This window comes from Moschus berezovskii, chromosome 9 (assembly GCF_049115385.1).
Source record: "Moschus berezovskii isolate FMDL1 chromosome 9, NW_MosBer_1.0, whole genome shotgun sequence".
Lineage (NCBI taxonomy): Eukaryota > Metazoa > Chordata > Mammalia > Artiodactyla > Moschidae > Moschus > Moschus berezovskii.
Genome location: NC_142468.1, coordinates 36,807,577 through 36,832,767, shown reverse-complemented (window position 1 = coordinate 36,832,767; position 25,191 = coordinate 36,807,577). Strand labels below are relative to the sequence as shown.

The window sequence follows — 25,191 nt, the reverse complement described above, 5'->3', positions numbered from 1 at the left end:
TTTTGCCTTTTCAGTTCTTCAACATCTGGCTAACAAATTTTTATATTAAATTATCTGTTAAAATGCTGGTGTGACTTTGGTCTCTTGACTGGACTGATAAATATTAATATATTGATTAAGAATTTGTTACTCATAATGGGATCCGGTGGGGGGAGGGGTTTGGTCCTTTGATCCTTTAAGGATGGGATTAGGGTTTGGTCATTTCTTCAGCTCCTTCCGTTCCGTTCCGTTCAGTCGCTCAGTCGTGTCCGACTCTTTGCGACCCCGTGGACTGTAGCCTACCAGGCTTCTCCATCCATGGGGTTCTCCAGGCAAGAATACTGGAGTGGGTTACCATTTCCTTCTCCAGGGGATCTTCCAACCCAGGGATCGAACCCGGGTCTCCCGCATTGGAGGCAGACGCTTTAACCTCTGAGCCACCAGGGAAGCCCTTACAAATGGGAAATAAAATTCTAGTAACCCATGGTATGGATTGGCATCATGATTAATCAGCTTACTGCCTTTATTTGCTTGTGAGAAGGAGATGGCAATCCACTCCAGTACTATTGCCTGGAAAATCCCATGGACAGAGGAGCCTGGTAGGCTTCTTTGGGGTTGCAAAGAGTCGGACACGACTGAGCGACTTCACTTAACTTAATGATTTCTGAAGCTAAGTGCCTTGGGGGACCAAGTGGCTGAAGTACATGACCATTATGGCAGCAGTGATACTGCAGAGACTGGGGGAGGGATGGGATGGTCGCTTGTGTGGCCGCTGGAGCACGTACAGAAAGGAAATGACATGTTCACGTCTTTAAACTCTCAGATCAAGTCTTAGTCAGAGAATCAGAGTTTTTATGATGCTAAATCTCTTTACTTCATGTAGTTACAAAGCTACACAGTTTTAATTGTGCTGGTATTAGAATTACATAATAACCTTGTCAATGTCCTGTTTAGGACACTGACTAGGAAAGAGTCAGAGCCCTGAAACTTGCAATGGCAACATCTAAATGCACTTAGAGCTGAGGATCTTGAAACCCCAGTCACTGTGTGTGCCTCCCTTGTTGATGGAAGCAGCTTGCCGTCCATGTCTGAGAAAACTAGCCTTCTCTCGCTTGAAGATCCTGTAATACCTCTCTTAGGGCAGCTGCTTTGCAAACGGTGTCTACACTCAAAACCTACCTCTGTAACCTTTTGTCACTAGGCCCAGATCTCTCCATGTTCCACAGAACAGGGACAAAACCTGACCTGGTTAGAAAGAACCAAGCCTCTAAAAGAATAACAAAAGTTGGCTAATTTGTATCCATGCGAATTTGGGAAGTACCTGTGGGAATAAAGTGTAAATAGATTAGGCCAAAGAGGACAGAATGTAACAATGGATCAAGTTGCATTTATTGATCTGGATGTATTCTTTAAAAATTCTGACTTTAAAGTATTAACTTGTATATGGTTGACTGAAACTTGGACTAAGACCTGCCCTATATTTCATAAAGTTGAGATGCTAGAACTTTCCTGGCATAATGAAGAGGGAATCTGAAGGCTTAGGAAGAGAGGAATATTGGACTGGGTTTATTATGTGCCACCTGCACACCTATCCTCTTACTGCATCCTTCAACATGACCTGGAAGACACACTTCACAAAGGCACTAAAGAGAGACTGGTAGCCTTGAAACTCTCTGGTGCCTGTCCACTGTAGGTCTTTTATGCTGTGGGAGATGCTGCTATTCGGGTGGACCTCCTGATCTGAAGTGAAGTGACAACACATAACCACAAGAGTCAACGCGGACTTCTGTCCCCTAGTGGGCAGTGGAGGACAATGCAGAGAATGATTTGGCCCACAAGGATCTTTACCAGTGGCTAACGGATTAGAGCGTCCTTAGGAATAAAATGTATAGGTGGCCTCCTAAGTCCTACATCAAGTACACAGAAAGAGAAACTCCAGGCTGGAACTAGAAACGTGACTTGTCATAGGGGGAGTTATGACCTTTGGCCTACTTTTCAAATCTAAGTCAATCCATAGAGCTGGAGCCCCTGCTTGATGGTGAGGTCAGGTCCTCTTGAGGAAGGTCTCTGTCTCCTGAGTGCTGCCCCAAGGGTACTGTGAATCTTCCATCAGGTCTTCTCAAAGTCTGTTATCTCTCAGCTGCAGATGCGCTCTCTGTACTCTCCTTTTGATTCTGGAGCTGGGACTTTGCAAAGCTATTTCTCTTATGCTAGTTTGCTTCCCTGTTAGGCTCTGCCAGTTCAGTTCAATTCAGTCGCTCAGTTGTATCTGACTCTTTGCAACCCTGTGGACTGCAGTACGCCAGGCTTCCCTGTCCATCACCAACTCCCAGAGCTTGCTCAAACTCATGACCATCAAGTCGGTGATGCCATCCAACCATCTCATCCTAGAAAGAGTCTGGAAGGCTGGTAAAGGAGAATGGGACTTCCTGTTAACCATTTGCTTCCTTTTCCTGGTCTACATTCCTTCACCCTGGCCTGTGAAGCAACAGTTTATTTTAGTTTTCAACTTTTCCTCATACCAAGAATCAGCCTTATTGTACTCCTTCGGAAATATCAGTACCAGCAGGCCAGCACTCCTATTACAGAGGTCTGGACGCAGCTCTGAGGGATTCCTTCTCCCAGCTTCTAGTTGTAGTAATCCCCACGCTTCCTCTTGTTTCTTTAGCCTTAGGAAGGATAACTGCTTCTTGCTGGGATACCTTAATGTCCCCTTCTTGCCTTGACTGTCCTTCAGTACTTGGTTAATTGTTCTTTATATTAGGTTCTTTCCTAAAGTGTTGATGTGGTTTTCTGTCTCCTGCCAACCCTGCCTGATACACTGAGCTTGATGTTTCTCATCTCACTTGTCGAATGCAGCAGGTTGTGTGTGTGTGATGAGGTTGGTGATGAGGTACATGTTCAGTCACTTCAGTCATACTACCCCATGGACTGTAGCCTGCCAGGTTCCTCTGTCCATGGGAATCTTCAGGCAAGAATACTGGAGTGGGTTGCCATGCCCTCCTTCAAGGGATCTTCCCAACCCAGGGATCAAACCTGTGTCTCCTGCATTGCAGGTGGATTCTTTACCCACTGAGCCATGGTGGAAGCCCTCTTAGGAAAAGAATATAACATCATTTTGTATTTGCTTAGAGCTGTGACACTTCTGCTGGGAAGAAATTTCTTGGAACAATTTAGAAGAAAAAACTTTAAGAAATGGCATTTCAGACCTTAATAGGGCCTTAAGATAACTTATTCTAACCCTTCTTTTTACAGTTAAAAGCACAGAATTTTAGAGATTGAATCCCTTGACTCAAATTTGCTCAGAAACAACCCTCCTCCTCTCCAGGGATTTCCCCATGAAAGTTTTTTATTGATGTATCCCGATGCAGTGTCAGTAGCCAGCTAGCCAAGTGAGGCCAACTGTGCGAGGTGGCGCAGAAGAGAAGTACCCTTGCCCCCAGGTTAACAGTTGCCTGCGTGTTTTCTAATTGGCTTCGGTACTCAAGTCTGAAGGGGTGTTTACTTTCGGAACTTGAAACTTTCACCTCAAAGTAACTTTTATTCATGAGGGACTCTGTGAGACTCCAACAAGAAAAGAAGGTCAGTTCTACTGATTCAGCAGCTGACAGGAAGCTTAGGAAGTGTGTACAGGGTAAGACAGTGGATGGGCAATGTGAAAAGGCATGGATTGGATTGGAAGTCCCCAGGTTAGGAAGTTTAAGCAGTATGAAAGTGCAGCAAATGCTTTAGAAATGGGAAAAACCGGAATTACTGAAAATTCCAGGAGGATTAATTATGAATTGTAACAGTAAGAAGAATGGAAAATTCTCTTCCTGTCTCACTTTAGAAAGTTCTCTTGATGGGAAAAAAAAAAGGTGGGGGGGCTGGATTTATATAAAAGAGAAAGCAGTGAATGTTAAGAAACATTTATTTAGTTAGCATTCCATTATTAAGAGTTGTCAAAATGACTTTGAGTGGAAAAAGATAAAAATGAAATTTGATTGAAAAGAAAATTTGTCAGTTTTATATTTTACTATTTCTTCTAAAATCATATCAGTTATGATCTGATACCACATATCAATGTCTTTATTGCAATTTGATTAAAAAGAAAATTTGTCAGTTTTCTATTTTATTATTTCTTGTAAAATCATATCAGCCATGATCTGATACCAGGCATCAATGTCTTTATTCAGATTTTTGACTACAAACGTGGAAAAGACCAGATGTAAGGATAGTGGCTAGAGGCACATACTTTACTGGGTCTAAATACTAGTATTTTACAGAACCAGTTGTCAACACCAATTATGAATTGTTCCATAGCCAGTCTCCAGTGTTTAACCTTATTCTAAATCATTTCTGTATGTTACCTTTGAGTAATACATTATAGAAATATTGGCCCATCAAATAAGTTTAAACTGTGGAAGTTGTGGAATTTTTGTGCAAAAAGAGCAAATTCATCATGGGCCATGTATATGAAAAGGTTGAGGATTATTCTAGGCTGAAAGCTCGATAGGTGTCATCAGTGTGTCAGCTGGTGTGAGCTTAGACTACATTAAGCATAATGTTGGGGACAAGAGATGTGGTTGGGCTATGATATCACTCTGTCACACAGTGAATTCTACTCACCCCACCCCCTGTTTCCCCCTCAAAGCATGAGGATATCAGGGGAACAGGGCTGCAAAGAGCCTGGCCACTCTAGCTATGCTTTACTGACTCCTCTAAGAGGATAGGAATATGAAAATGTCTGAGATTGTAATTTAGAAGTGTAGCAGTGTTAAGACATAATTCATATAAAGCAGTAATGAAAAGTCAAAGAGCAAAAACATCAACCTTAAAGGAAAAGATTAATAGCTTTTACGTTAAAATTAAGAACCCTGTTCATCTAAAGATACCATTATGTATGTGAAAAGGCAAGGTATAGAGGGGCTGAAGATTTATACAAGTAAAGGACTAATATTCATACCATATAAAGATTTTCTATAAACAAGACAAAGACAAACCAGTAGGGAAAGGATATGAAAGGGCTTTCCCAAAAGAGGATATCCAAGTAGCAATAAACATAAAAAATGCTCCATCTCATTAGTCTTCAGGAAAATATAAATTAAAACCATAATTCAGTGCCACCATACATCTACCAGGATGGCTAATAATGTTTTGGCAAGGATGTGGAGCAAGGGGGGACCTCATTCATTGCTGGTGGAGTGTAAATCTATATGGTTCTATAACCATATAGAACAGTTGTTAACATTATCCACCAAAGTTGAAGCACAGACCTTTTGACCAAGAAACTCCATTCCTAACAGAAACACATTTACATATATACATTGAGAACCTGTTATGAAAATATTCATATAAGCATTATTCCTAATGACCAAGACGTGAGAACAACTTAAATGTCCATTAAGAGTAGAATGTGTAAGCAGATGATGGCATATTTTTGCAGTAGAATACTATATAGCCACAACAGTGCAGTAAGTATAGGTACAAAAATGAATCTTCAATGTAATGTGGTAAAATAGGAAATAAAAGTATACACAGCATGCTTCCACCTATATAAAAGTTCAAAAACAGGTAAACTAAATTATAGTACTTGAAGTCAAGATAGAGAAGGAAGGGTTAGTACATGGGAGGTGACATAGGAGACTTTCTGAGGATATTGTTTGGTTCTTAACTTGAATAACAATTATTTTGTTATTCAAAAAAGTACTTTGTGTACCTTTTTATAGGTATGTTATCCTTTGCAATAAAAAGGTTATATCAGATATAAAGGCTGACTATTTAGCAACATTTATAACAATTTTAAAAGATGTTAAATCAGGGACTGAAAATGTAGACCTGAGATTAAACATGAGGGAAAGAAATTAAAAATCTAGAGAAAGGAATTTCTTTTAATAATAGATGTACTTTGCCAACTGTTGATGTGGTGCTGTGCCAAGCAGCCTTGGGTAGGCATGCTTAAAGAGAAGCAGCATTTACATGTCAAATTATTTGTTTCATTCTGAGGTATATAGGCACAGAGCAGATATGGTTTAACCTCCTACAGTATTGATTTATGTAAAGATTTGGAGAAATATTTTTGTATTAAAAGCAGATACATTATGAAATATAAAAAGCTTTTCACAAAGGAATATCATGCTCACAGTGGGCTGCTTCCAGATATTTCCCTAAAGCTTTGTCTTTTGGGTTTCTGGCTCTTATACCTTAAAGGATTCTTTAATTGAAATTTTTAGGCACAGGGTTATAAAATACCTGAAATACAGTACTTGAACCTACAGTAGAAATGAACACGATGAGATCTAAATTCTTGCTTTTACTGCTGGTAATGTATTTATAGTCGGGCAGTGTGGGTAAAGAAAAAAAAAATGGTGGGATGAGTTAGGGAAAATTAAATAATGAGGAGGGGGCCAGAATTATTGCAAAATTCAGAACTAAATTGAAGAAAATAGGGAAAACCACTGGACCATTTAGGTATGACCTAAGTCAAATTCCTTATGATTATGCAGTGGAAGTGACAAATAGATTCAAGGAATTAGATCCAATAGACAGACTGCCTGAAGAATTATGGATGGAACAGGAGGTGGGGATCAAAACCATCCCCCACAAAAAAGAAATACAAAAAGCAAAATGGTTGTCTGAGGAGGCCTTACAAATAGCTAAGAAAAGCAGAGAAGCTAAAGGCAAAGTAGAAAAGGAAAGATATACCCCTTTGAATGCAGAGTTCCAAAGAATAGCAAGGAGAGATAAGAAAGCCTTCCTCAGTGATTAATGCAAATAAATAGAGGAAAATAGAATGGGAAAGACTAGAGATCTCTTCAAGAAAATTAGAGATACCAAGAGAACATTTCATGCAAAATAAAGACAGAAATGGTATGGACCTAACAGAAGCAGAAGATATTAAGAAGAGGTGGCAAGAATACACAGAAGAACTATACAAAAAAGATCTTCATGACCCAGATGACCACAATGGCATGCTCACTCCCTAGAGCCAGACATCCTGGACTGCAAAGTCAAGTGGGCCTTAGGAATTGGATGTGGAACAACGGACTGTTTCCAAATTGGGAAAGGAGTACATCAAGGCTGTATATTGTCCCCCTGCTTATTTAACTTATGTGCAGAGTACATCATGAGAAACGCTGGGCTGAAGGAAGCACAAGCTGGAATCAAGATTGCTGGGAGAAATATCAACCACCTCAGATATGGAGATGATACCACCCTTATGGCAGAAAGCGAAGAAGAATTTGATGAAAGTAAAGAGGAGAGTGAAAAAGCTGGGTAAAACTCAACATTCAAAAGACCAAGATCATGGCACCTGGTTTCATCACTTCATGGCAAATAAATGGGGAAATAGTGGAAACAGTGACAGACTTTATTTTCTTGGGTTCCATAATCACTGCAGATGGTGACTGCAGCCATGAAATTAAAAGATGCTTGCTCCTTGGAAGGAAAGCTAGGACCAACCTACAGCATATTAAAAAGCAGAGACGTTACTTTGCTGACAAAGATTCTTCTAGTTAAAGCTATGGTTTTTCCAGTAGTCATTTATGGATGTGATAGTTGGACCATAAAGAAAACTGAGCCCCAAAGAATTGATGCTTTTGAATTGTGGTGTTGGAGAAGACTCTTGAGAATCCCTTGGACTGCAAGATCAAACCAGTCCATCCTAAAGGAGATCAGTCCCGAATATTCATTGGAAGGACTGATGGTGAAGCTGAAGCACCAATACTCTGGCCACCTGGCAAAGAACTGACTCATTTGAAAAGACCCTGATGCTGGGAAAGATTGAAGGCAGGAGGAGAAGGGGATGACAGAGGAGGAGAGATGGTTGGATGGCATCACCGACTCAATGGACATGAGTTTGAGCAAGCTCTGGGAGTTGGTGATGGACAGGGAAGCCTGGCATGCTGCAGTCCATGGGGTCACGATTGAGTGACTGAACTGAACTGATGTGTAGAGTGGTTGTTTTTTTCCTTTGCTTTTTTTCATTCTATAGGATGTAGGTAAGAAAGGGAACGTGTTTTGACTGTCACAGGAAGATTATATCTTGTGTCCTACCACTTCACATGCCTGACTTGACCTCTAAAGGGCTATGGGGCAACAATGAGCAGTGAAGTCAAAAGCTGTGGGGTAACTGATTCTGAGGATCAAAGAGAAGTTACTGGATTTGTGTTTTCTCTCTGCCAACCCATAAGTCCACTCCATCATCAAGATTACAGTTGCAAGCACTTGCATAATGCCAGGCTCTGTTATAAACATTTACAGGTGGCGAAACAGTTACATAGAGTTGGAGTGATTGCTTAAGGACACGTGGCTGTTGAATATCTTGTTCCTGACTTTAGGAGGAAAGCAGTTTTAATTAAGTACAATGTTAGCTATACTTTTTTTATCGCCATCCTTTATCAGGTTAAGTTCTTTTTCCAGATCTAGTTTCCCGATGGTATTTATTGGACTAGACATTGGATTTTAGCAAACACTTTTTCTGCATGTATTGAGTATATTTTCTGTATTGAGAAGATTGTATGGTTTTTTTGGTTTGTTAATATAGTGTATTATATTACATTTCTAATGTAATGTTAAGCCAGCCTTGCATTCTTGAATATTAACCTTCTTATATACTGTTGGATTTAATTTACTACAATTTTGTTAAGGATTTTTGTATTTATGTCCCTGAGAGATATTTGTTTGCAGTTTTCTTGTGTTGTCTCTTCCCTTTCTCTGCAGACTTCAGTTTCATGTATATTAGATTGCTTGAACTTGTTGCTCAGCTTGCTGATGTTTTGGTTTTTTGTTCAGCCTTTTTTCCTTTGTGTTTCATATCGGATACCTTCTGTTGCTATATCTTCAAATTTACTAATCGTTTGTCCTGTGATATCTGTGGTTGTTGTTTAGTCACTAAGCTGTGTCTGACTCTTTGTGACCCCAGGGACTGTAGCCTGCCAGGCTCCTCTGTCCATGGGATTTCCCAGGCAAGAATACTGGAGTGGGTTGCCATTTCCTTCTCTCGGTATCTTCCTGAACCAGGGATCGAACCCATGTCTTTTACATTGGCAGGTGGATTCTTTACCACTGGGCCACCTGGGATGTCTGCTGCTAATCCCATCCTGTGTATTTTTCATTTTCAGAAATGGATTGGAGTCTTTTCTGTATCATCCTCGACTCTATACTGCAGCACAATCTTTGCTTATTTTCTTGACACGTGGAGTATGGTTATAACAATTATTTTCATACCCTTGTCTACTCATCCTAGTATCTATCCCATCCCTGGGATCTATTAATACTAATCCCATTATCTATACCACCCCTGGGATCTATTCATTAGTTTCTCTGCTCATTCTGGGTCATATTTTCCTGCTTCTTTGCATGCCTGTGAGGTTTTATTAGATGGTAAACATTGTGAATTTTACCTTAGTGGGTGTTGGATATTTTGTATTCGTATAAATATTCTTGAACTTTGTTTTGGGATTTAGTTAACTTACCTGGAATGCTTTGATCTGTTGGAGACTTGCTTTTTAGCTCTTTAAGGCAGGAATAGAACAGGCTTATCCAACATTCTATAAAATTAAAATCATCTGGAGTGAAATTTTGTTCCATTTGTTAATTTTATTGGCTTTCTCTTAGCAGTAGAGCTATGATTTTGGAATTTTAGTCTGCAGCCTGGATTTTAGTGGAAGTCTCCTGTCCCCTTCCTTTGTCCTCATCCTTGCTGTTTAACCAGATTCCTAGATCCCCTCAGGAAGGACTAGGTCTTACAATGACAATTCTGTTCCATATTGATACTGTCCTAACCCAGTTCCTGGATTCAAGCTGTGAACCTGGCTCTGGCCTTTGTCTGGAGTGGACAACCTGTAAGGCCCTCTGTCTGTGAGAAGGCTTAGTTGCCACTGCCTGCTGCCAGACTCAGAACACCTCAAACCATGGTATCCGTCTTACTCATTACTTTTTTTTTTTCTTTTCAGATCCATAGAAGATCCATCTTTTAACTCAGCTATGACTCTTTTTTTAATTAAAACTTACTAATTAACATTTTCAAACGTACAGAAAACTTGAATACATAGTGAACACACATATACCCATCACTAAGGTTCTACAATCAACATTTTATTATAATGTCTTTTTACATGTGTATCTATCCATCCATTCCTCTATCTACCCATCAGTTCATGTTAATTTCTTGAAACTTCAAAGTAAATTTGTACTCTTCATCTATAAGTATTAAAGCATTGCATATTGCTATCTAGAGTTGAATATTTGTTTGTAGTTCTTTTATTTTCTTTTGTAGTAATATTTATATACAGTGAAATGTACAAATCTTAAATGTTATCAAACATATGTATACAGCTGAAACCTCAACCAAGATATATGACGTTACCATCACCAGATAAAGTTTCCTCACGCCCTTGCCCAGTCAGTTCATACTCCCACCCCCTAGAAGCAGCCATTGTTCTGTTTTTTATTTCTACCGTAAATTAGTTTTTCCTTCTGTAGGGTTTCCTATTATGAAATCATAGAGCATGTACTTTTTTATGTAAGGCTTCTTTAGCACAGTATGTTGTTTTTGAGAATTATCCACATGGTTGTTTCCTTTTCATTGTTGAGTGGTAGTATTGTTTTGTTTAAACAGTGAGTAAACCACTATTTGTTTACTCATTTTGTTGGGCTCCTTTTGATTTTTCTTTTTCTTAATCTGTCACTGCTGTTTGGAGAGAAAACAGTGTATTAAAGTAACTGTGCTATCTTAAACTTAAGTCCCCTGGCTTAACTAATGTGTTTTCATTTTTAGTTGTTTTGTTTAAACTGAGTAAACTTATCTTCTTTCTACCATTATAAGGAATTGAATTTATGCACTCCATTTTCCCTCTAAGTTTGTTCTTTATCACATTTTTACATGAAATTTAAAAGTAGAGAATATGATATATTAATGAAGGGCTATATTTAGTTTTTAAAATTCTTTTGTCCCTTAAATAATATCAAATAGTCTACATATTAAATATACATTTACTTTTTATATTATTTAGAAGTTCAGTAATTCTATCATGTTTTTGCTATTGTATTAGGTACACTTTGGTTATAATCATGGAACTCCTTTGTAATTAACAATAATTAACAATAGAAATCTTTGTTTTCAAGAGTATGTTGATTCAGCCAGGTGAACAATATATTCCAATTCTATGGAATATCTAATCTCTCTTAATTTTGGATTACTTTTTCAATATAATGTAAATTTTCTGATACTTAGGTTAGAAAGAGTAACTAACAAAATACAAAATACTTTACATATCACTGAAAGTTTCAGTATTTGTTAAAGTTATGCTTTATTTTATTTTTACCTTTCTTCAGGTTTGGTTGGGATGTTCCAGTAATTCTGAGAAATTCAGAAGAGACCCAGTTCAACACAAGAGTTTTCAAAAAGCAAATGAGACAAGTCAAAAATCCCTTTGGCTTAGAGATCACCAATCCATCTTCAGCTTCAGTTACAAGTTGGTGGCTATTTTCCAAAGATTTTTCTCTATTTCTATGGCCCTTTCTTAGCCCTTTAATTTTCTTTCTCTATTGCTTTCTCTTCTTCAGACCCAACAAACATTTGTTGAGCACCTGTTCTGTTCTAGGAGCTATGCTGCATACCTGGGACACAATGACTAATCTTGCTCCTAAGTAGCTTATCAACTAGTAAATAAAGGCGTTTATATAAGAAGAATAAAGCGTCACAGGAGTTAATAAGAGAAGTCTTATTAGGATGCTGTGCCATTTTCATTGGTCTTCAGTGCAGAGAGGAAAGCAAAGCAATGTAGTAGAAGTAGAGCTAATTAAGGTTGCTACCCTCCTGAAAAACAGCCATCATTTCATCTGAAATTCTGGTCTTTTGATATTAAATGGTAACAATACATGGTAGTTGTTTCTATACTTGGGAAGATAAGTTGTCTGCAAAATTATCTAGGAAACACTGGAGTAAAAGAAAGAAAGGGTTAAGTTTCGGAAGGTGTGTGCAGGAAAAGCTTCATAAAGAGAAATGTTCTGTCTGTCTCATTTTTCTTTTCTTCCCCCACTCACTCTCTCTCTCTTTTTTTTAGAGTACAGTCTTGAGATAAGTAGGTGTTTGTTTTGGAAAGTTGGAAGAACTTCTAGGTAGAAGGAGAAGCATGAGCATAGCATTGAGATATAAGTAGAAAAATACATTAGAGAATCAGTAAGTAGTTTGTTGGGCTTCCCTGGTGGCTGAGACTGTAAAAAATCTGCCTGCAGTGCGGGAGACTTGGGTTCAATCCCTGGTTTGGGAAGATCCCCTGGAGAAGAGAATGGCAACCCACTCCAGTATTCTTGCCTGGAGAATTCCATGGACAGAGGAACCTGGCGGGCTACAGTCCATGGGGTCACAAAGAGTCAGTAGTATATACAGATATTATGATATGACTCAATTCGTTTTTAAGAGTCATAGTACCTCATTATAAAGTGTTCCATATTTTATTCATTTAATTTCTTTTGATATTTGTGTGGCTTTCAGCATTTTGATATAACCAGAGCTCTAAACATACATCTTTTCACATTTTTGCTAGTAATAAGAAATTCTTTTCTAGGTTCCATATTTTCCTTTTTCTACTTTTTTTTTATATGCCTTTTCTGTTTTTTCCTCTCCTATCTACTTCCAGATTTTTTTTCTTGCTTCAAGTAGTGTGGTTCTTAGGTGAAACAGAAGAAAGTATGTATGATTTTAATATATGTATATAATTTGTATTAATGGAATGTTTTTCTTCAGCTACTTAATAGCTAGTTGAAAAACATAGCTAATTGAATTTTCTATTCTTGAATTAATACCTGATGTTTGGAATTATATAAAAATTTGAAATCAAATTCTGTTCCAGTTACCTATGTGAAATTCCTGCCAATTAAGATTTTTTGCTTAACTGTGATTAGAAATTGCTCTCCACTGTTGCTAAGGTACATATTTGGAATCTGAGCCTCTGCGTACATACTACTAAACTGAGAAGAAAGTGAAAAACTCGGTCAGTTTTTGATGTCCTCTAGAGCATGGGGTCGCTAAGGGTCGGACTCGACTGAGCGACTTCACTTTCACTTTTCACTTGCACACATTGGAGAAGGAAATGGCAACCCACTCCAGTGTTCTTGCCTGGAGAATCCCAGGGACGGGGGAGCCTGGTGGGCTTCCGTCTATGGGGTCACACAGAGTTAGACATGACTGAAGTGACTTAGCAGCCACAGCAGCAGCAGAGCATCTGCTTGTGTCTGTGTAGCTCCTTCCCTAAGGAGATCACCCTTTAAGAAATAGATAATGCATCAATAAAAATTCCTATTTGTAAACAACAGAAATGATTCCAATAAAAGGACATTGAATAGTTTACAGAATTGCCAGTAGGTCTGGAGAGCCAGAATCAGATACCAAGGCTGTTCAGCCAGGAACAATGACCAAAACCATGCCCTTTTGCTCTGATAAGTACGCCATGGCCACTGAGCAGTAGATGTTGCAGCTTGCACTGTCCACAGTATGAGAAGTGAGTGTTGCTGCCCTTGAACCTGATATTGCTACAACTGCCATGGGCAAGGGAAAAAAAAATCATACAACTGGCATACAGTCCTATGTAAGTATTAATAGTTAAAACTACATAAGATAATTGTATGTGGATAAAGCAATTACTCTCCAATAAAAAAAATTTAAATTTAGAAAATATAATTGTATGTTCACTTATAACTTATATATCTACATAATCAGGTTTACTTAAATTATAATATCTTTTATTATGCTGAAAGCAAATAAGTGAGGGCAATAAGCAAATGAGTGAGGGCATCACTGTCAAACCCTGCATGTTTTGGAATCTCCACTCTTTCCTCAGGATATTTTGCATATTACATGGGACATTAACTGGATGATAGAGTATATTAGTGTTGTCACTTAGTATGTTCATATTAATACGGCTCAATTTCTTTTTAATGTTTTTTCTATTCTACTGATCATCTTGTGGCCCCCATGTGTTGTATATCTGCACTTTGGGAGACAGCTCTATTAGTTCTCATAGTGAGGGTTATATATGCTGTTAGAGCGGTAGGTTATCAATAGTGAACTGTATTTCAGTCTTTTAAATCTGTGTGGGCAGAGTCTTGAAGTCACCAAAAAAAAATTATAACTTCCAAATCTAAGTGTGAAATAATGTAACAGAGTTTACTGAGTGCGCTTCAAAACTGTGTAGACATTGAAGTTTTTTTATCTTTTGTTTCAGAGACCATTTCCTTCATTTACAGACACATACCCTTTAATGAGTTCCTTTAACTGCCATCAGCCTGGCCAGCATCCAAAAGGAAGCTTTTGTTACTCACTGTGTATAATTGTAATAGAAATTACATTAGGTCATTTTCTTCTCTTTATCTCATTTGTTTTCTACAGCTGGCATAACTTTGACAACAGATTGCCTTGAAGATAGCCTCCTAACATGCTACTGGGGATGCAGTGTTCAAAAACTATATGAAGCTCTGCAGAAGCACTTTTATTGCTTCCGAATAAGCACTCCGCGAGCATTAGAAGATGCTCTGTATAGTGAATATCTCTATCAAGAGCAGTATTTGTATCCTTTCATTTGATACATCCATTAGCACATGAAAATTTTAGACGAGATTTTCTATGAATAAAATTGCATTGCTAAGTTATTATTTACTCCTTTTGGTATATTGTTGTATTTTTTTGTTATAGTGGCAATTTACCTTTACATCTTCAAAAAGTATTAAAAAGGACAGCAAAGAAGAAATATATTGCCAGTTACCAAGAGATACTAAAATTGAAGACTTTGGTACAGTGCCGAGATCTCGCTATCCTTTGGTAGCGCTGTTGACCCTAGCCGATAAGGAGGACCGAGAAATTTATGACATTGTAAGTAATTTTAAAATTGTGGAAGCATTACTTTTAAGTGATTTGATTGGTGGGTCTTAATTATTTGGTGAAATAGAAAAAGATTTATTTTAATTTCTGCGGCCTGGACACATTTTTCTTGGGAAATGAATGTATGGGAAGTACTCCTGTAAGAGTTTTTTATGTGTGTTGCTTCTTCAGAGTGTGACTTGTGGTTTCCCATATGGGTTGCAGGAATATGATTATATTTAGAAAATAAAAGACAGAGTTGAATTATGTTAATTTCCTCATTCTGCATTCTGTGGTGTTTGCCACATAGAAGAAGGCTGTTAGGGAGCATGTTTATTCCTGGCATTTTTAGCACCGGATAACTATTGTAATGATCTGAAGTGCTCGATTTTAAGACAGTATCCACTCTTTTCTTTGCGTGCTTGCAGTCATCTTGTTTCCATCACAGCCCCTGTTGCATCTATATCTTATATGTCTTTGGTCCCTATATTTTCAGTTTTATTGTAATCTTCTTTTCTCATTATGTGCTATTTCTTTAGTCCAGTAGTTTATCCCAATTAGGAAGATAAAAGCATGTTAGAGATCTAAAAGGCCCTGAGCCTGACATTCCTCTAAGTACAGTAGAAGCTTGTTCATGAAATAAACTTTTGGTAAAGTCTTATCATGATAAGAATGCCTTTATAACCAATTTGCTACTTTTCTGAAGTGCTTGAAATAGATATATTGATTAATAAAGATATGGTAACATTTTTTATGACACTTCGTAACAGACAAAGTACATTGGCCACCAGTAACTTATTTATTTCTTCCAACAGCCTTGTATGTTAGGGCAAATATCCTTCTTATAGATACTAAAAGAGTTTGAAGAAAAATCCCAGCCATTCACGAAATAAGAGATGGAACCAGGGCTTGATTTTGAGCCTTTGTAGTCCTGTGCCAGTATCCTTTGTTTTTAACAGGATTATCTCCATGAAACAAGCATGCATTGAGCTTTGGAAGGTGCAGACCCTAACTGGGAGATCTAGATGCTGCTCAGTGTAGTTATGCCTCTGTAGTTTTTTTTTTTTGAAGGGGGATGTTAATTTGAAGTTCCACTGAGCTGAAGTCAGTTTGTTTTTTCCAAATACAAGTCATACTAACCAGTTCATTTGCAGGATCTAACAGTACCTAGAACTCAATGGGTACTCAGTAAATTTGTTAAGTGAAAAAAAAAAAAAAAGTCATACCAGTGAATGTTAGCAAGCCACTTACAGCCCCACAGCTAAGCTCCTGGATAGCCTACAGGAGAGCTCTTGTCCCTGTCTCCCTTCGCGCTCCTGTGGCCCTCCTCCCTTTTCCACCGAGTTGGCCGTTTCGTATTTCCAGCCTTTTGGTCCTTCACCCTGCCTACCTGGGCAACATAGCCCTTCTCTCTCCACCATGCCCCCCATCTCTTCTAAGCTCCCCTGTTTCTTTCACTCGAAACAGAAAGGGTCACTCCTGTCACCTTCTTCTCAGCTTCCCTTGCGGTTCCTTTCCCCCTCACTGCTGCTGCTCTTTGTCAACTTGAATTCTCAGACTCTTCCTTATTTTCTAACTTTCCTCCTCCTCCATCTAAACAGAGGAGTGTGTGTGTGTGTGTGTGTGTGGTGAAATACATATAACATAAAACTGACCATTTTAACCACTTCTCAGTGTAAAGTTCAGTGGCATTGTAAATGGGGAAAGATTTGCTCTCACACCCCTGATCCAACTGGAGTGAAGTCTCCTGGCCCAGCAGTGCTTGGAGGAGGCTTATTCCCACAGGGCAGCTGGGTACCTGGCTCTACAGGTCAGCCATCCTGTTCTCTCCTTCTTTGTACCTCCCTGCCTGGGTCCTTCTCTGGGTCTTCTGTTCTTATCAGCAGGCTCCCTGCTTTCCTTCCTGTTAATCCTAGCTTCTCCATCTCTTATCTCTCATATAGGGCCTAATATTGCAACTAAAGTCTATTGGTATATTTTGTATTTGTGTTCTCTGTTCTTAATTTTAAAAGCAAACTGGGCATTTGGTTTTTCAATATTTTATCTGGAGTCAGAGATTCTAAATCTAAAAAAAAAAAAATTTAAACTCTCTCATTCCTATTGTAACTCCTATTGTAAATTACATTCAGATCCTGTAGTTAGGAACTACTTTGTTATTTTAGCTAGATAAGGAAAGTGAAGACTGTCATTGCAAGATTTTAACTTAAATTTTTTTTTCACTTTTACTAAATTATGCTAGTTTCTGTTTTGTATTACTCAAATAATGTATGTTTGTGGAAGGAAATAAAAAATCTAGAAAGGAAAAAAAGGAAAATCACCGGTATTCTATCACACAAAGATAGTAATTGTATTTGTCTATATCTTTCTAGACCTTTATATATGTAATTTCAAGACAAAAATGGGATCAAATTGTCCATTTTATTTTGGGGTCTGCTTTCATTTAATATGTTTTGTACATTTTTCCACATCAAATGTATATCTACAATTACATATATATTCATAACTAGCATGATAGTAGCTTCAGAGGCTTTTGATGTTAAATGGCAGGATTGTTAGTAATAGGTGATAGCGTTACTGTCTTCTACCAAAATACAATCCTGTTATTTTGATATTATATTAAAAGTCTCTGAAGTCATTGCCAAATTAATACATCCTTATGAGGCTGTAAAGAATATAGTATGTTTACAGCCATTGTTTTTTAAACTTTCTATATGCATATAATTTCAGAAACTTGCCAAAATAAAAATGTAAAAGAACACCCATATACCCTTTCAGTTCAGTTCAGTTCAGTCACTCAGTCGTGTCCAACTCTCCACGACCCCATGAATCACAGCACGCCAAGCCTCCCTGTCCATCACCAACTCCCGGAGTTCACCCAAACTCATGTCCACAGAGTCGGTGATGCCATCCAGCCATCTCATTCTCCGTCGTCCCCTTCTCCTCCCGCCCCCAACCTTTCCCAGCATCAGAGTCTTTTCCAGTGAGTCAACTCGTCCCATGAGGTGGCCAAAGTATTGCAGTTTCAGCTTTAGCATCAGTCCCTCCAATGAACACCCAGGATTGATCTCCTCTAGAATGGACTGGTTGGATCTCCTTGCAGTATAAGGGACTCTCAAGAGTCTTCTCCAGCACCACAGTTCAAAAGCATCGATTCTTCGGCGATCAGCTTTCTTCACAGTCCAACTCTCACATCCATACACGACCACGGGAAAAACCATTGCCTTGACTAGACGGACCTTTGTTGGCAAAGTAATGTCTCTGCTTTTTAATATACTATCAAGGTTGGTCATAACTTTCCTTCCAAGGAGCAAGCGTCTTTTAATTTCATGGCTGCAATCAGCATCTGCAGTGATTTTGAAGCCCAAAAAAATAAAGTCTGACACTGTTTCCACTGTTTTTCCATCTATTTCCCATGAAGTGATGGGACCAGATGCCATGATCTTTGTTTTCTGAATGTTGAGCTTCAAGCCAACCTTTTCACTCTCCTCTTTCACTTTCATCAAGAGGCTTTTGAGTTCCTCTTCACTCTCTGCCATAAGGGTAGTGTCATCTGCATATCTGAGGTTATTGATATTTCTCCCAGCAATCTTGATTCCAGCTTGTGCTTTGTTTACCCAGATCTAATTGTTAACATTTGCCCCATTTTCATTATTTGCCCATATGTATATGTATATATGGACTTCCGTGGTGGGTCAGTGGTAAAGCATCCACCTACCAATGCAGGAGATGCAAGTTTGATCCCTGGGTTGGGAAGATCTGCTGGAGAAGGAAATGGCAACCCATTCCAGTATTCTTGCCTGGGAAGTCCCATGATCAGAGGAGCTTGACAGGCTAGAGTCCATAATGTTGCAGAATAGTCAGACATGACTTGGCGCTAAAAACAACAACAAAGAACATGTATGTGTATGTATATATATATTTTTTTAATGGATTGAGAATAAGTTGTATACATGATGTTTTTTACATCCAAGTACTTCAGTGTGTATTTCCTAATAATAGGTGTCTTCTCTTAAGTAACTATTATGTAGTTATCTACTTTATAAATCTAACATTGATACAATATTTTATCCAATCAGTTATCTGCATTCCAATTTATCAGCCTATCTAACAGTATTGTTTACAACATGTCTTTTCCCTCCAGTACATATTGTAGTTTAGAGTCAGAAATTATATTTGTCATGTATTTTTAACCTCCTTTAATCTGAAACATTTCCATAGCTTTTTTTGTCTTTTATGACATTAGCATTTTTGAGGAATACAGTCACATGCACATACTGTTTTTGTAAAACAGGACATTCCTCATTTTGTCTGATGTTTCATAAAAACAGTGGAAACAGTGTCAGCCTTTATTTTGGGGGGCTCCAAAATCACTGCAGATGCTGATTGCAGCCATGAAATTAAAAGGCACTTACTCCTTGGAAGGAAAGTTATGACCAATCTTGATAGTATATTAAAAAGCAGAGACATTACTTTGCCAACAAAGGTCCGTCTAGTCAAGGCTATGGTTTTTCCCGTGGTCATGTATGGATGTGAGAGTTGGACTGTGAAGAAAGCTGATCGCTGAATTGATGCTTTTGAACTGTGGTGTTGACGAAGACTCTTGAGAGTCCCTTGTACTGCAAGGAGATCCAACCAGTCCATTCTAAAGGAGATCAATCCTGGGTGTTCATTGGAAGGACTGATGCTAAAGCTGAAACTGCAATACTTTGGCCACCTCATGCGACGAGTTCACTCAGTGGAAAAGACTCTGATGCTAGGAAAGGTTGGGGGCGGGAGGAGAAGGGGACGACAGAGAATGAGATGGCTAGATGGCATCACTGACTCTGTGGACATGAGTTTGAGTGAACTCTGGGAGTTGGTGATGGACAGGGAGGCCTGGCGTGCTGTGATTCATGGGGTTGCGGAGAGTCGGACACGACTGAGCGACTGAACTGAACTGAACTGAACTCTGAAGCATTTTCAGCCAGTGTACCAGGCCGGTGATAATGTTTGCTTTTCAGAGCATCGCCTGTAGAAGAATGGGAGGTTCTTTTCCCTCATTGGCAATGTTAATTTTGTTCTCTCAGTCAAGGTATTATCTAATTTCCCATTGTTTCCTGTTTTTTTTTTTTTCTCCCTCCCTTGCAAATAATAGGCAGTGTGTGAAAAGGCACTTTAAGACCATACAAATATCTTGTTCTTTATCAAAATCTCCCCTTGGATTTAGTATCCATTAATGATTCTTATCAGAGTTCGTCTTTACCATGATGGTTGCAAAATGATTATTTTCCAACTTCAGCCCTGCATTCAGCCCTCTACCTTCTATTACAAGCAGGAGACCTCTGATTTATCTCTTTAATTATCTATTTGTTATCTCACAGCTTCATAAATTCCTTTTCCTCCCAGTGGTTTATAATTCATTACTGAATTTGATTATTTAAGTCCTCAAACTACCCTTTCCTTATTTCCTGCCCCAAACTGAGGATTTATCATCAAAAACAGTGTCCATAAATTCCTCGGATTAGTTCTCTCAAAAGTGAAAAAACTACATAAAGAGGTATACTCAGATGATGCTTTCATCCCCAAGTTCATTGTTTTCTGGCTTATCCTTCCTATGTTTCTTATTCTAATGGTAAGAAAATACAGATATCTATCTTTTCCCTTCTTTCTTATACAAAAAGTAGGAAACACTTTACACTATGCATGTTCTCACCTTTTTTACTTTATATCTCCTGGAAATCACTCCAGATCAGTTCATAGAGATCTTCCTCATTTTTTTTTGAACAGCTGCCTAGCACTCTATTGTATGTAGGGTATACATATATTAATGCCATAGTTATTCAACCAGTCTCCTGTGGTTGGACATTCAGGTGTTTTTCAGTATTCTGTAATAACAAATAATCTTCCACTGGATAACTTGTGTGTCTGTAGTTTAATATTGGTTAGGTTATGTGGTTGAAGGCTAAGTAAGTGTGGTCATTTTGTTCAGTTCAGTTCAGTTCAGTCACTCCGTCGTGTCTGACTCTCCGCGACCCCATGAATCACAGCACGCCAGGCCTCCCTGTCCATCACCAACTCCCGGAGTTCACTCAAACTCATGTCCACAGAGTCGGTGATGCCATCCAGCCATCTCATTCTTGGTCGTCCCCTTCTCCTCCCGTCCCCAACCTTTCCCAGCATCAGTTACCTACTGCCAAATTCCCCCCCACTGGAGTTGTTCCTTTGGAATTGTATTTTTTTTTTAAACACATTTCCTCCAGCAGTATATGAGAGTGGTGGTTTCTCCATAGAGTGTACTGATAAGCTATTCAATTTTTGTTAATCTGATGAGCAAGAAATGATATCTCAGTGAAGTTTCAATTTGCATTTATCATAAGTGAAATTGAACATCTTTTAATATGGCTAAGGACTATGTTTTATCATTCTGTAAATTATCTGTTCATGTCTTTGCCCTATTTCTGTATAGAATTTTTATTCACTCTTTCTTCAGTTTTTTAAAAGTTCTTTATAAGTTAAGGATATTAACTTATGTCTGTGACATACATTGTGTATATGTATTTTAGCTTGTCATATGTCTTTTGACTTTACATATAGTGTTTTTTTGTCATGCAAATTTTACATTGTTATGTAGTTATATTTGTCATATTTATCTGCCTCTAGGTTGGAATCATAGAAAGTCTTTTTCTACACTGAAACTAAAAAGAAATTCATGTTTTTTTCCTAGTACTTGTATAGTTTTATTTTTTACAATTATGAATCTAATTTTGTTTTCCCAAACAGCTATCCAGTTGCCCCAGTATTTTTTATTATTACAAAGACTCTCTTTGTTTAGTTATTTGAAATGTAACCTTTATATTTGCATATATGGTTAAGTCTGTTTGTGAACTGTTTATTCTGTTCCATCCAGCTATCTATTCATGTGCCAGTACCACACTGTTTTAAAATTTTAGAGGCTTTGTAGTATGTTTTCACATCTGACTGAACTTAGTCCCTCTCATAGCTTTCTTTCCAGTATTTTCCTAGCTCTTATATTTTAATTGTAGAGTCAACTCATGTAGCTATATGAAAAACTAGTTGCTATTTTTGTTGGGATGACATTAAATTTGTGAATTTGAGGATAAGTAAAATAACTCTGGCAAAATATATATAACTGGGTTCTAGTGACTGTGATTTAAGGAAATTATTATAAATTTTATCAACCTCTTATTTTTACTTGAGAAATATTTTTCACATATCTGTGAAATAATATAAGGAAATCACATACTGACTGGTGTTTAATTTCTGTTTTAGATTTCCATGGTGTCAGTAATTCATATTCCTGATAAGACTTATAAACTCTCCTGTAGGATATTATATCAATATTTACTCCTAGCTCAAGGTCAATTTCATGATCTTAAGGTAAGTTGTACCCTGTAGTCTTATTTTTGTCTTTTCTGTTTGCAGAGTTTCAGAGAATGACTATTATAAAGAGATAATAATATTTTCAGTTACTTATTATAGAAGTTAACTTTTATTTGCTATTGGATTTGCTAGTTCATATGTTTTTAGCAGCTCTTATAACCCCTGTACTTGAAGCATAATTGTCATTTGTAATTATTTTTACATTTGTTTCTTTGATTTTCAGCAACTTTTCATGTCTGCAAATAATAATTCCACTCCAGCCAGCAATTCTTCTCCAGAAGAAAAAAACACAGACCGAAGTTTGCTAGAAAAGGCAGGACTATCTGAAAGTGAAGTGGAGCCTCCAGAAGAGAATAGCAAGGACTGTGTGGTTTGCCAGAATGGGACTGTGAACTGGGTGCTCTTGCCGTGTAGACACACATGCTTGTGTGATGGCTGTGTTAAGTATTTTCAGCAGTGCCCAATGTGTAGGCAATTTGTTCAGGAATCGTTTGCACTTTGCAGTCAAAAAGAGCAAGATAAAGACAAACTGAAAAGTCTCTGAGGATGTTGTAACAACTGAAAAGTACACTTCCTACTGAAGATGCAAACTTTGTATTCTTGGAACTAATCATAACATGGAATCTACAGTGTTAACCGTCAGTGAAAATTCTATTTTAACTTCATATTTGTATGATACATGGATGGCGAAAATTAATTATTCCTTGCTGTTCAGTATGGCAAATACTGAAATTCCACTCTGTGTCAATGCATAAAAACCCATTCAACCTCTTGTGAAGAACGTAAACATTTGGCCTTTTATCAGCCAGAGGATTTCATGTAATATCGATTAGAAAAATTCTGAAAAGCAATCCACCTAAAATTTGAGGAAGTAAAAGTCTTAATATTTCAGAATGTTTTTTCTTTGACGTAATCTGGAGTGCAATTGGGTAAAAGCTGAATTCTTCTTAAAGTAATTGTATGTTTCTTAGTTTACAAAAGAGTTGGAAAGGGCTTCTAACTGTAAATCCTTTCATGAAATATCAGTTTTTATAAATATCCATCTGTTTTGGTTTCTCATTTTCCTTATAATCATAGTCACATAAACATCTTAATTTTTAAATATAGCTTCTTAAATTATAAATGCAAGAAATAATTCTTGACTGTTCTCAGTATATCATAGATTTAAATGATACTCATTTATAGGAAGCAGATATATAAAACATGGATAATAAAATTTCTTGGATAATTAAATTTATTGTCAAATATGATTAGATTAGCAGGATGTGACCTACTAGGGAAGCTCTGTGAGACTCTCAATACCTTACGTTAGATTTCCTCCTGCATAAAGAATCCATCCAAACTGGAGAGGTTTCAGAGCCAGAAAAACCACTAAAAGAAACAAACCATTTTTTTTCTAGTGTGTGTGTGTGTTTCTTTTAATGCCAGATTAACCCCATGTCCTTCTGAATAGTAAATCACTTTGTTTATCCCATGTTACATCCTCTTAGGAGTTGAGGAACCTGGTAGTCAAAAAAGCCCCGTTCCCCACTTTTCCCAAGATGATTAAGAAGAATAAAGTAAATCAGAGCTTCCTGTTTCTTCAATGGAAATTACCTTTAATTTACTAAGAAATTATATCATGGCAAATAAACTGTGACATGCAGGGAGATTTCCAAGCCTTATTTTGTCCTATTTGTATTAAAAATTATACCTTATCTATCATTGTGTTTATATAATATTATTTTATTCCCATCAAATATAGCACTCTCAAAAAGACTACTTTTTCTTCATTTTATAAACCAAATCAAATTTTATCTGTATTCAATAACTAGGTAACAAATATCTTCTAGGGGCCAGATACCTTTTGGGAGTCTGGGCTACAAAGAATCAGACAAGGTTCCTGACCTCAAAATATCTGTCTCTAACAGAAGCATTGATGGCTTATTAGAAGCACATCCCTGACTTAGATGTTCCTAAAGCCCTGTTCTAAGCCTGGAACCCAGTGGTCAAAAACTACAATCCCTGTTGCAGTTGGCTAGCTGTTTAGCAATTCATCTGGGAACTTCATTTTGTATATCAATTCCAGGGGACTACTCAGAGGTCATTTTGACATCCTTATCCATCCTGCTTCCCTTTACAGGTCTGTTTGTCCCTAAACTGTCCTAGACACACGCTTACTTTCTCATCTTAGGTAGATTCCACCTGCAGTCTTATGCTATTTTTCATAACTTTTTTTTATTGTAGAAAAATGGATATAACATAAAAGTTACCATTTTAACCATTCTTAAGTATGCCACAGTTCAGTGGCATTAAGTACTTTCACATTGTTGTGTGACCACCACCAGTTTCCATATTCAGACATTTTCCATTATCCTAGACTGAAGCCCTATACCCATCAAACAGTAACTCCTTATTCATTACCTGTCCCTTCAGCTCCTAGGCAACCACCATTCTGTTTTCTGTCTCTGAGGGGATAATCCAGCATTTATGCAGACTGGGGGTGGCAGGGGACTAGTACAATAAGATGCAAACAGTGAGGTAGAAGGAAAATCAGAAGAGTGGGCTTTACAAACCATCCCAAAATGGAGTTGTGTAAAACAACCACCATTTTATTATGCTCACAGATGGTGTGGTCAGGTATTGGGACGGGATATGGCAGGGATGGGAATGTCTAGAAGCTTAGTTGGGAAGACCCAAATGACTGAAGCGACTCAAGGCCAGAGGACTAATATCATCTGGAGGCTCTTCACTTACGTATGTGATACTCAGGCTGTGGTCACTTGAAAGCTGGGATGAGCTGAGACAACTTGTGGCCTCTTCAGGTGGCTTGGGCTTTGTCACAGCCAGGTGGTCTTAAGATAAATTCCTTAAATGGGGGCTCAGGATTCCAAGAGTAAAGTGTTCCTACTAAACAAAGCAAAAGCTTCAGGGCCTTTTTTGGTTTTGCCTTTTTTCTTTTTAATAGCTTAACAGAGATACAATTTAAATACCATATAATTCCCCCATTCAAG

General features: G+C 37.9%; 1 protein-coding gene across 1 annotated transcript in view; it reads left to right on the top strand.

Annotated features, from left to right (window-relative positions):
• CGRRF1 (cell growth regulator with ring finger domain 1) overlaps positions 1 to 23,238 on the top strand; it is a 29,237-nt gene extending 5,999 nt beyond the window's left edge. The window contains exons 2-6 of the mRNA XM_055436709.2: positions 11,296 to 11,435; positions 14,351 to 14,528; positions 14,683 to 14,830; positions 22,088 to 22,195; positions 22,422 to 23,238. Of these exons, the coding sequence (XP_055292684.1) occupies positions 11,296 to 11,435; positions 14,351 to 14,528; positions 14,683 to 14,830; positions 22,088 to 22,195; positions 22,422 to 22,742 (895 nt within the window). The 3' untranslated portion in view covers positions 22,743 to 23,238. The remainder of the gene's footprint in view (positions 1 to 11,295; positions 11,436 to 14,350; positions 14,529 to 14,682; positions 14,831 to 22,087; positions 22,196 to 22,421) is intronic.
• The last annotated feature ends 1,953 nt before the right edge of the window (positions 23,239 to 25,191 follow it).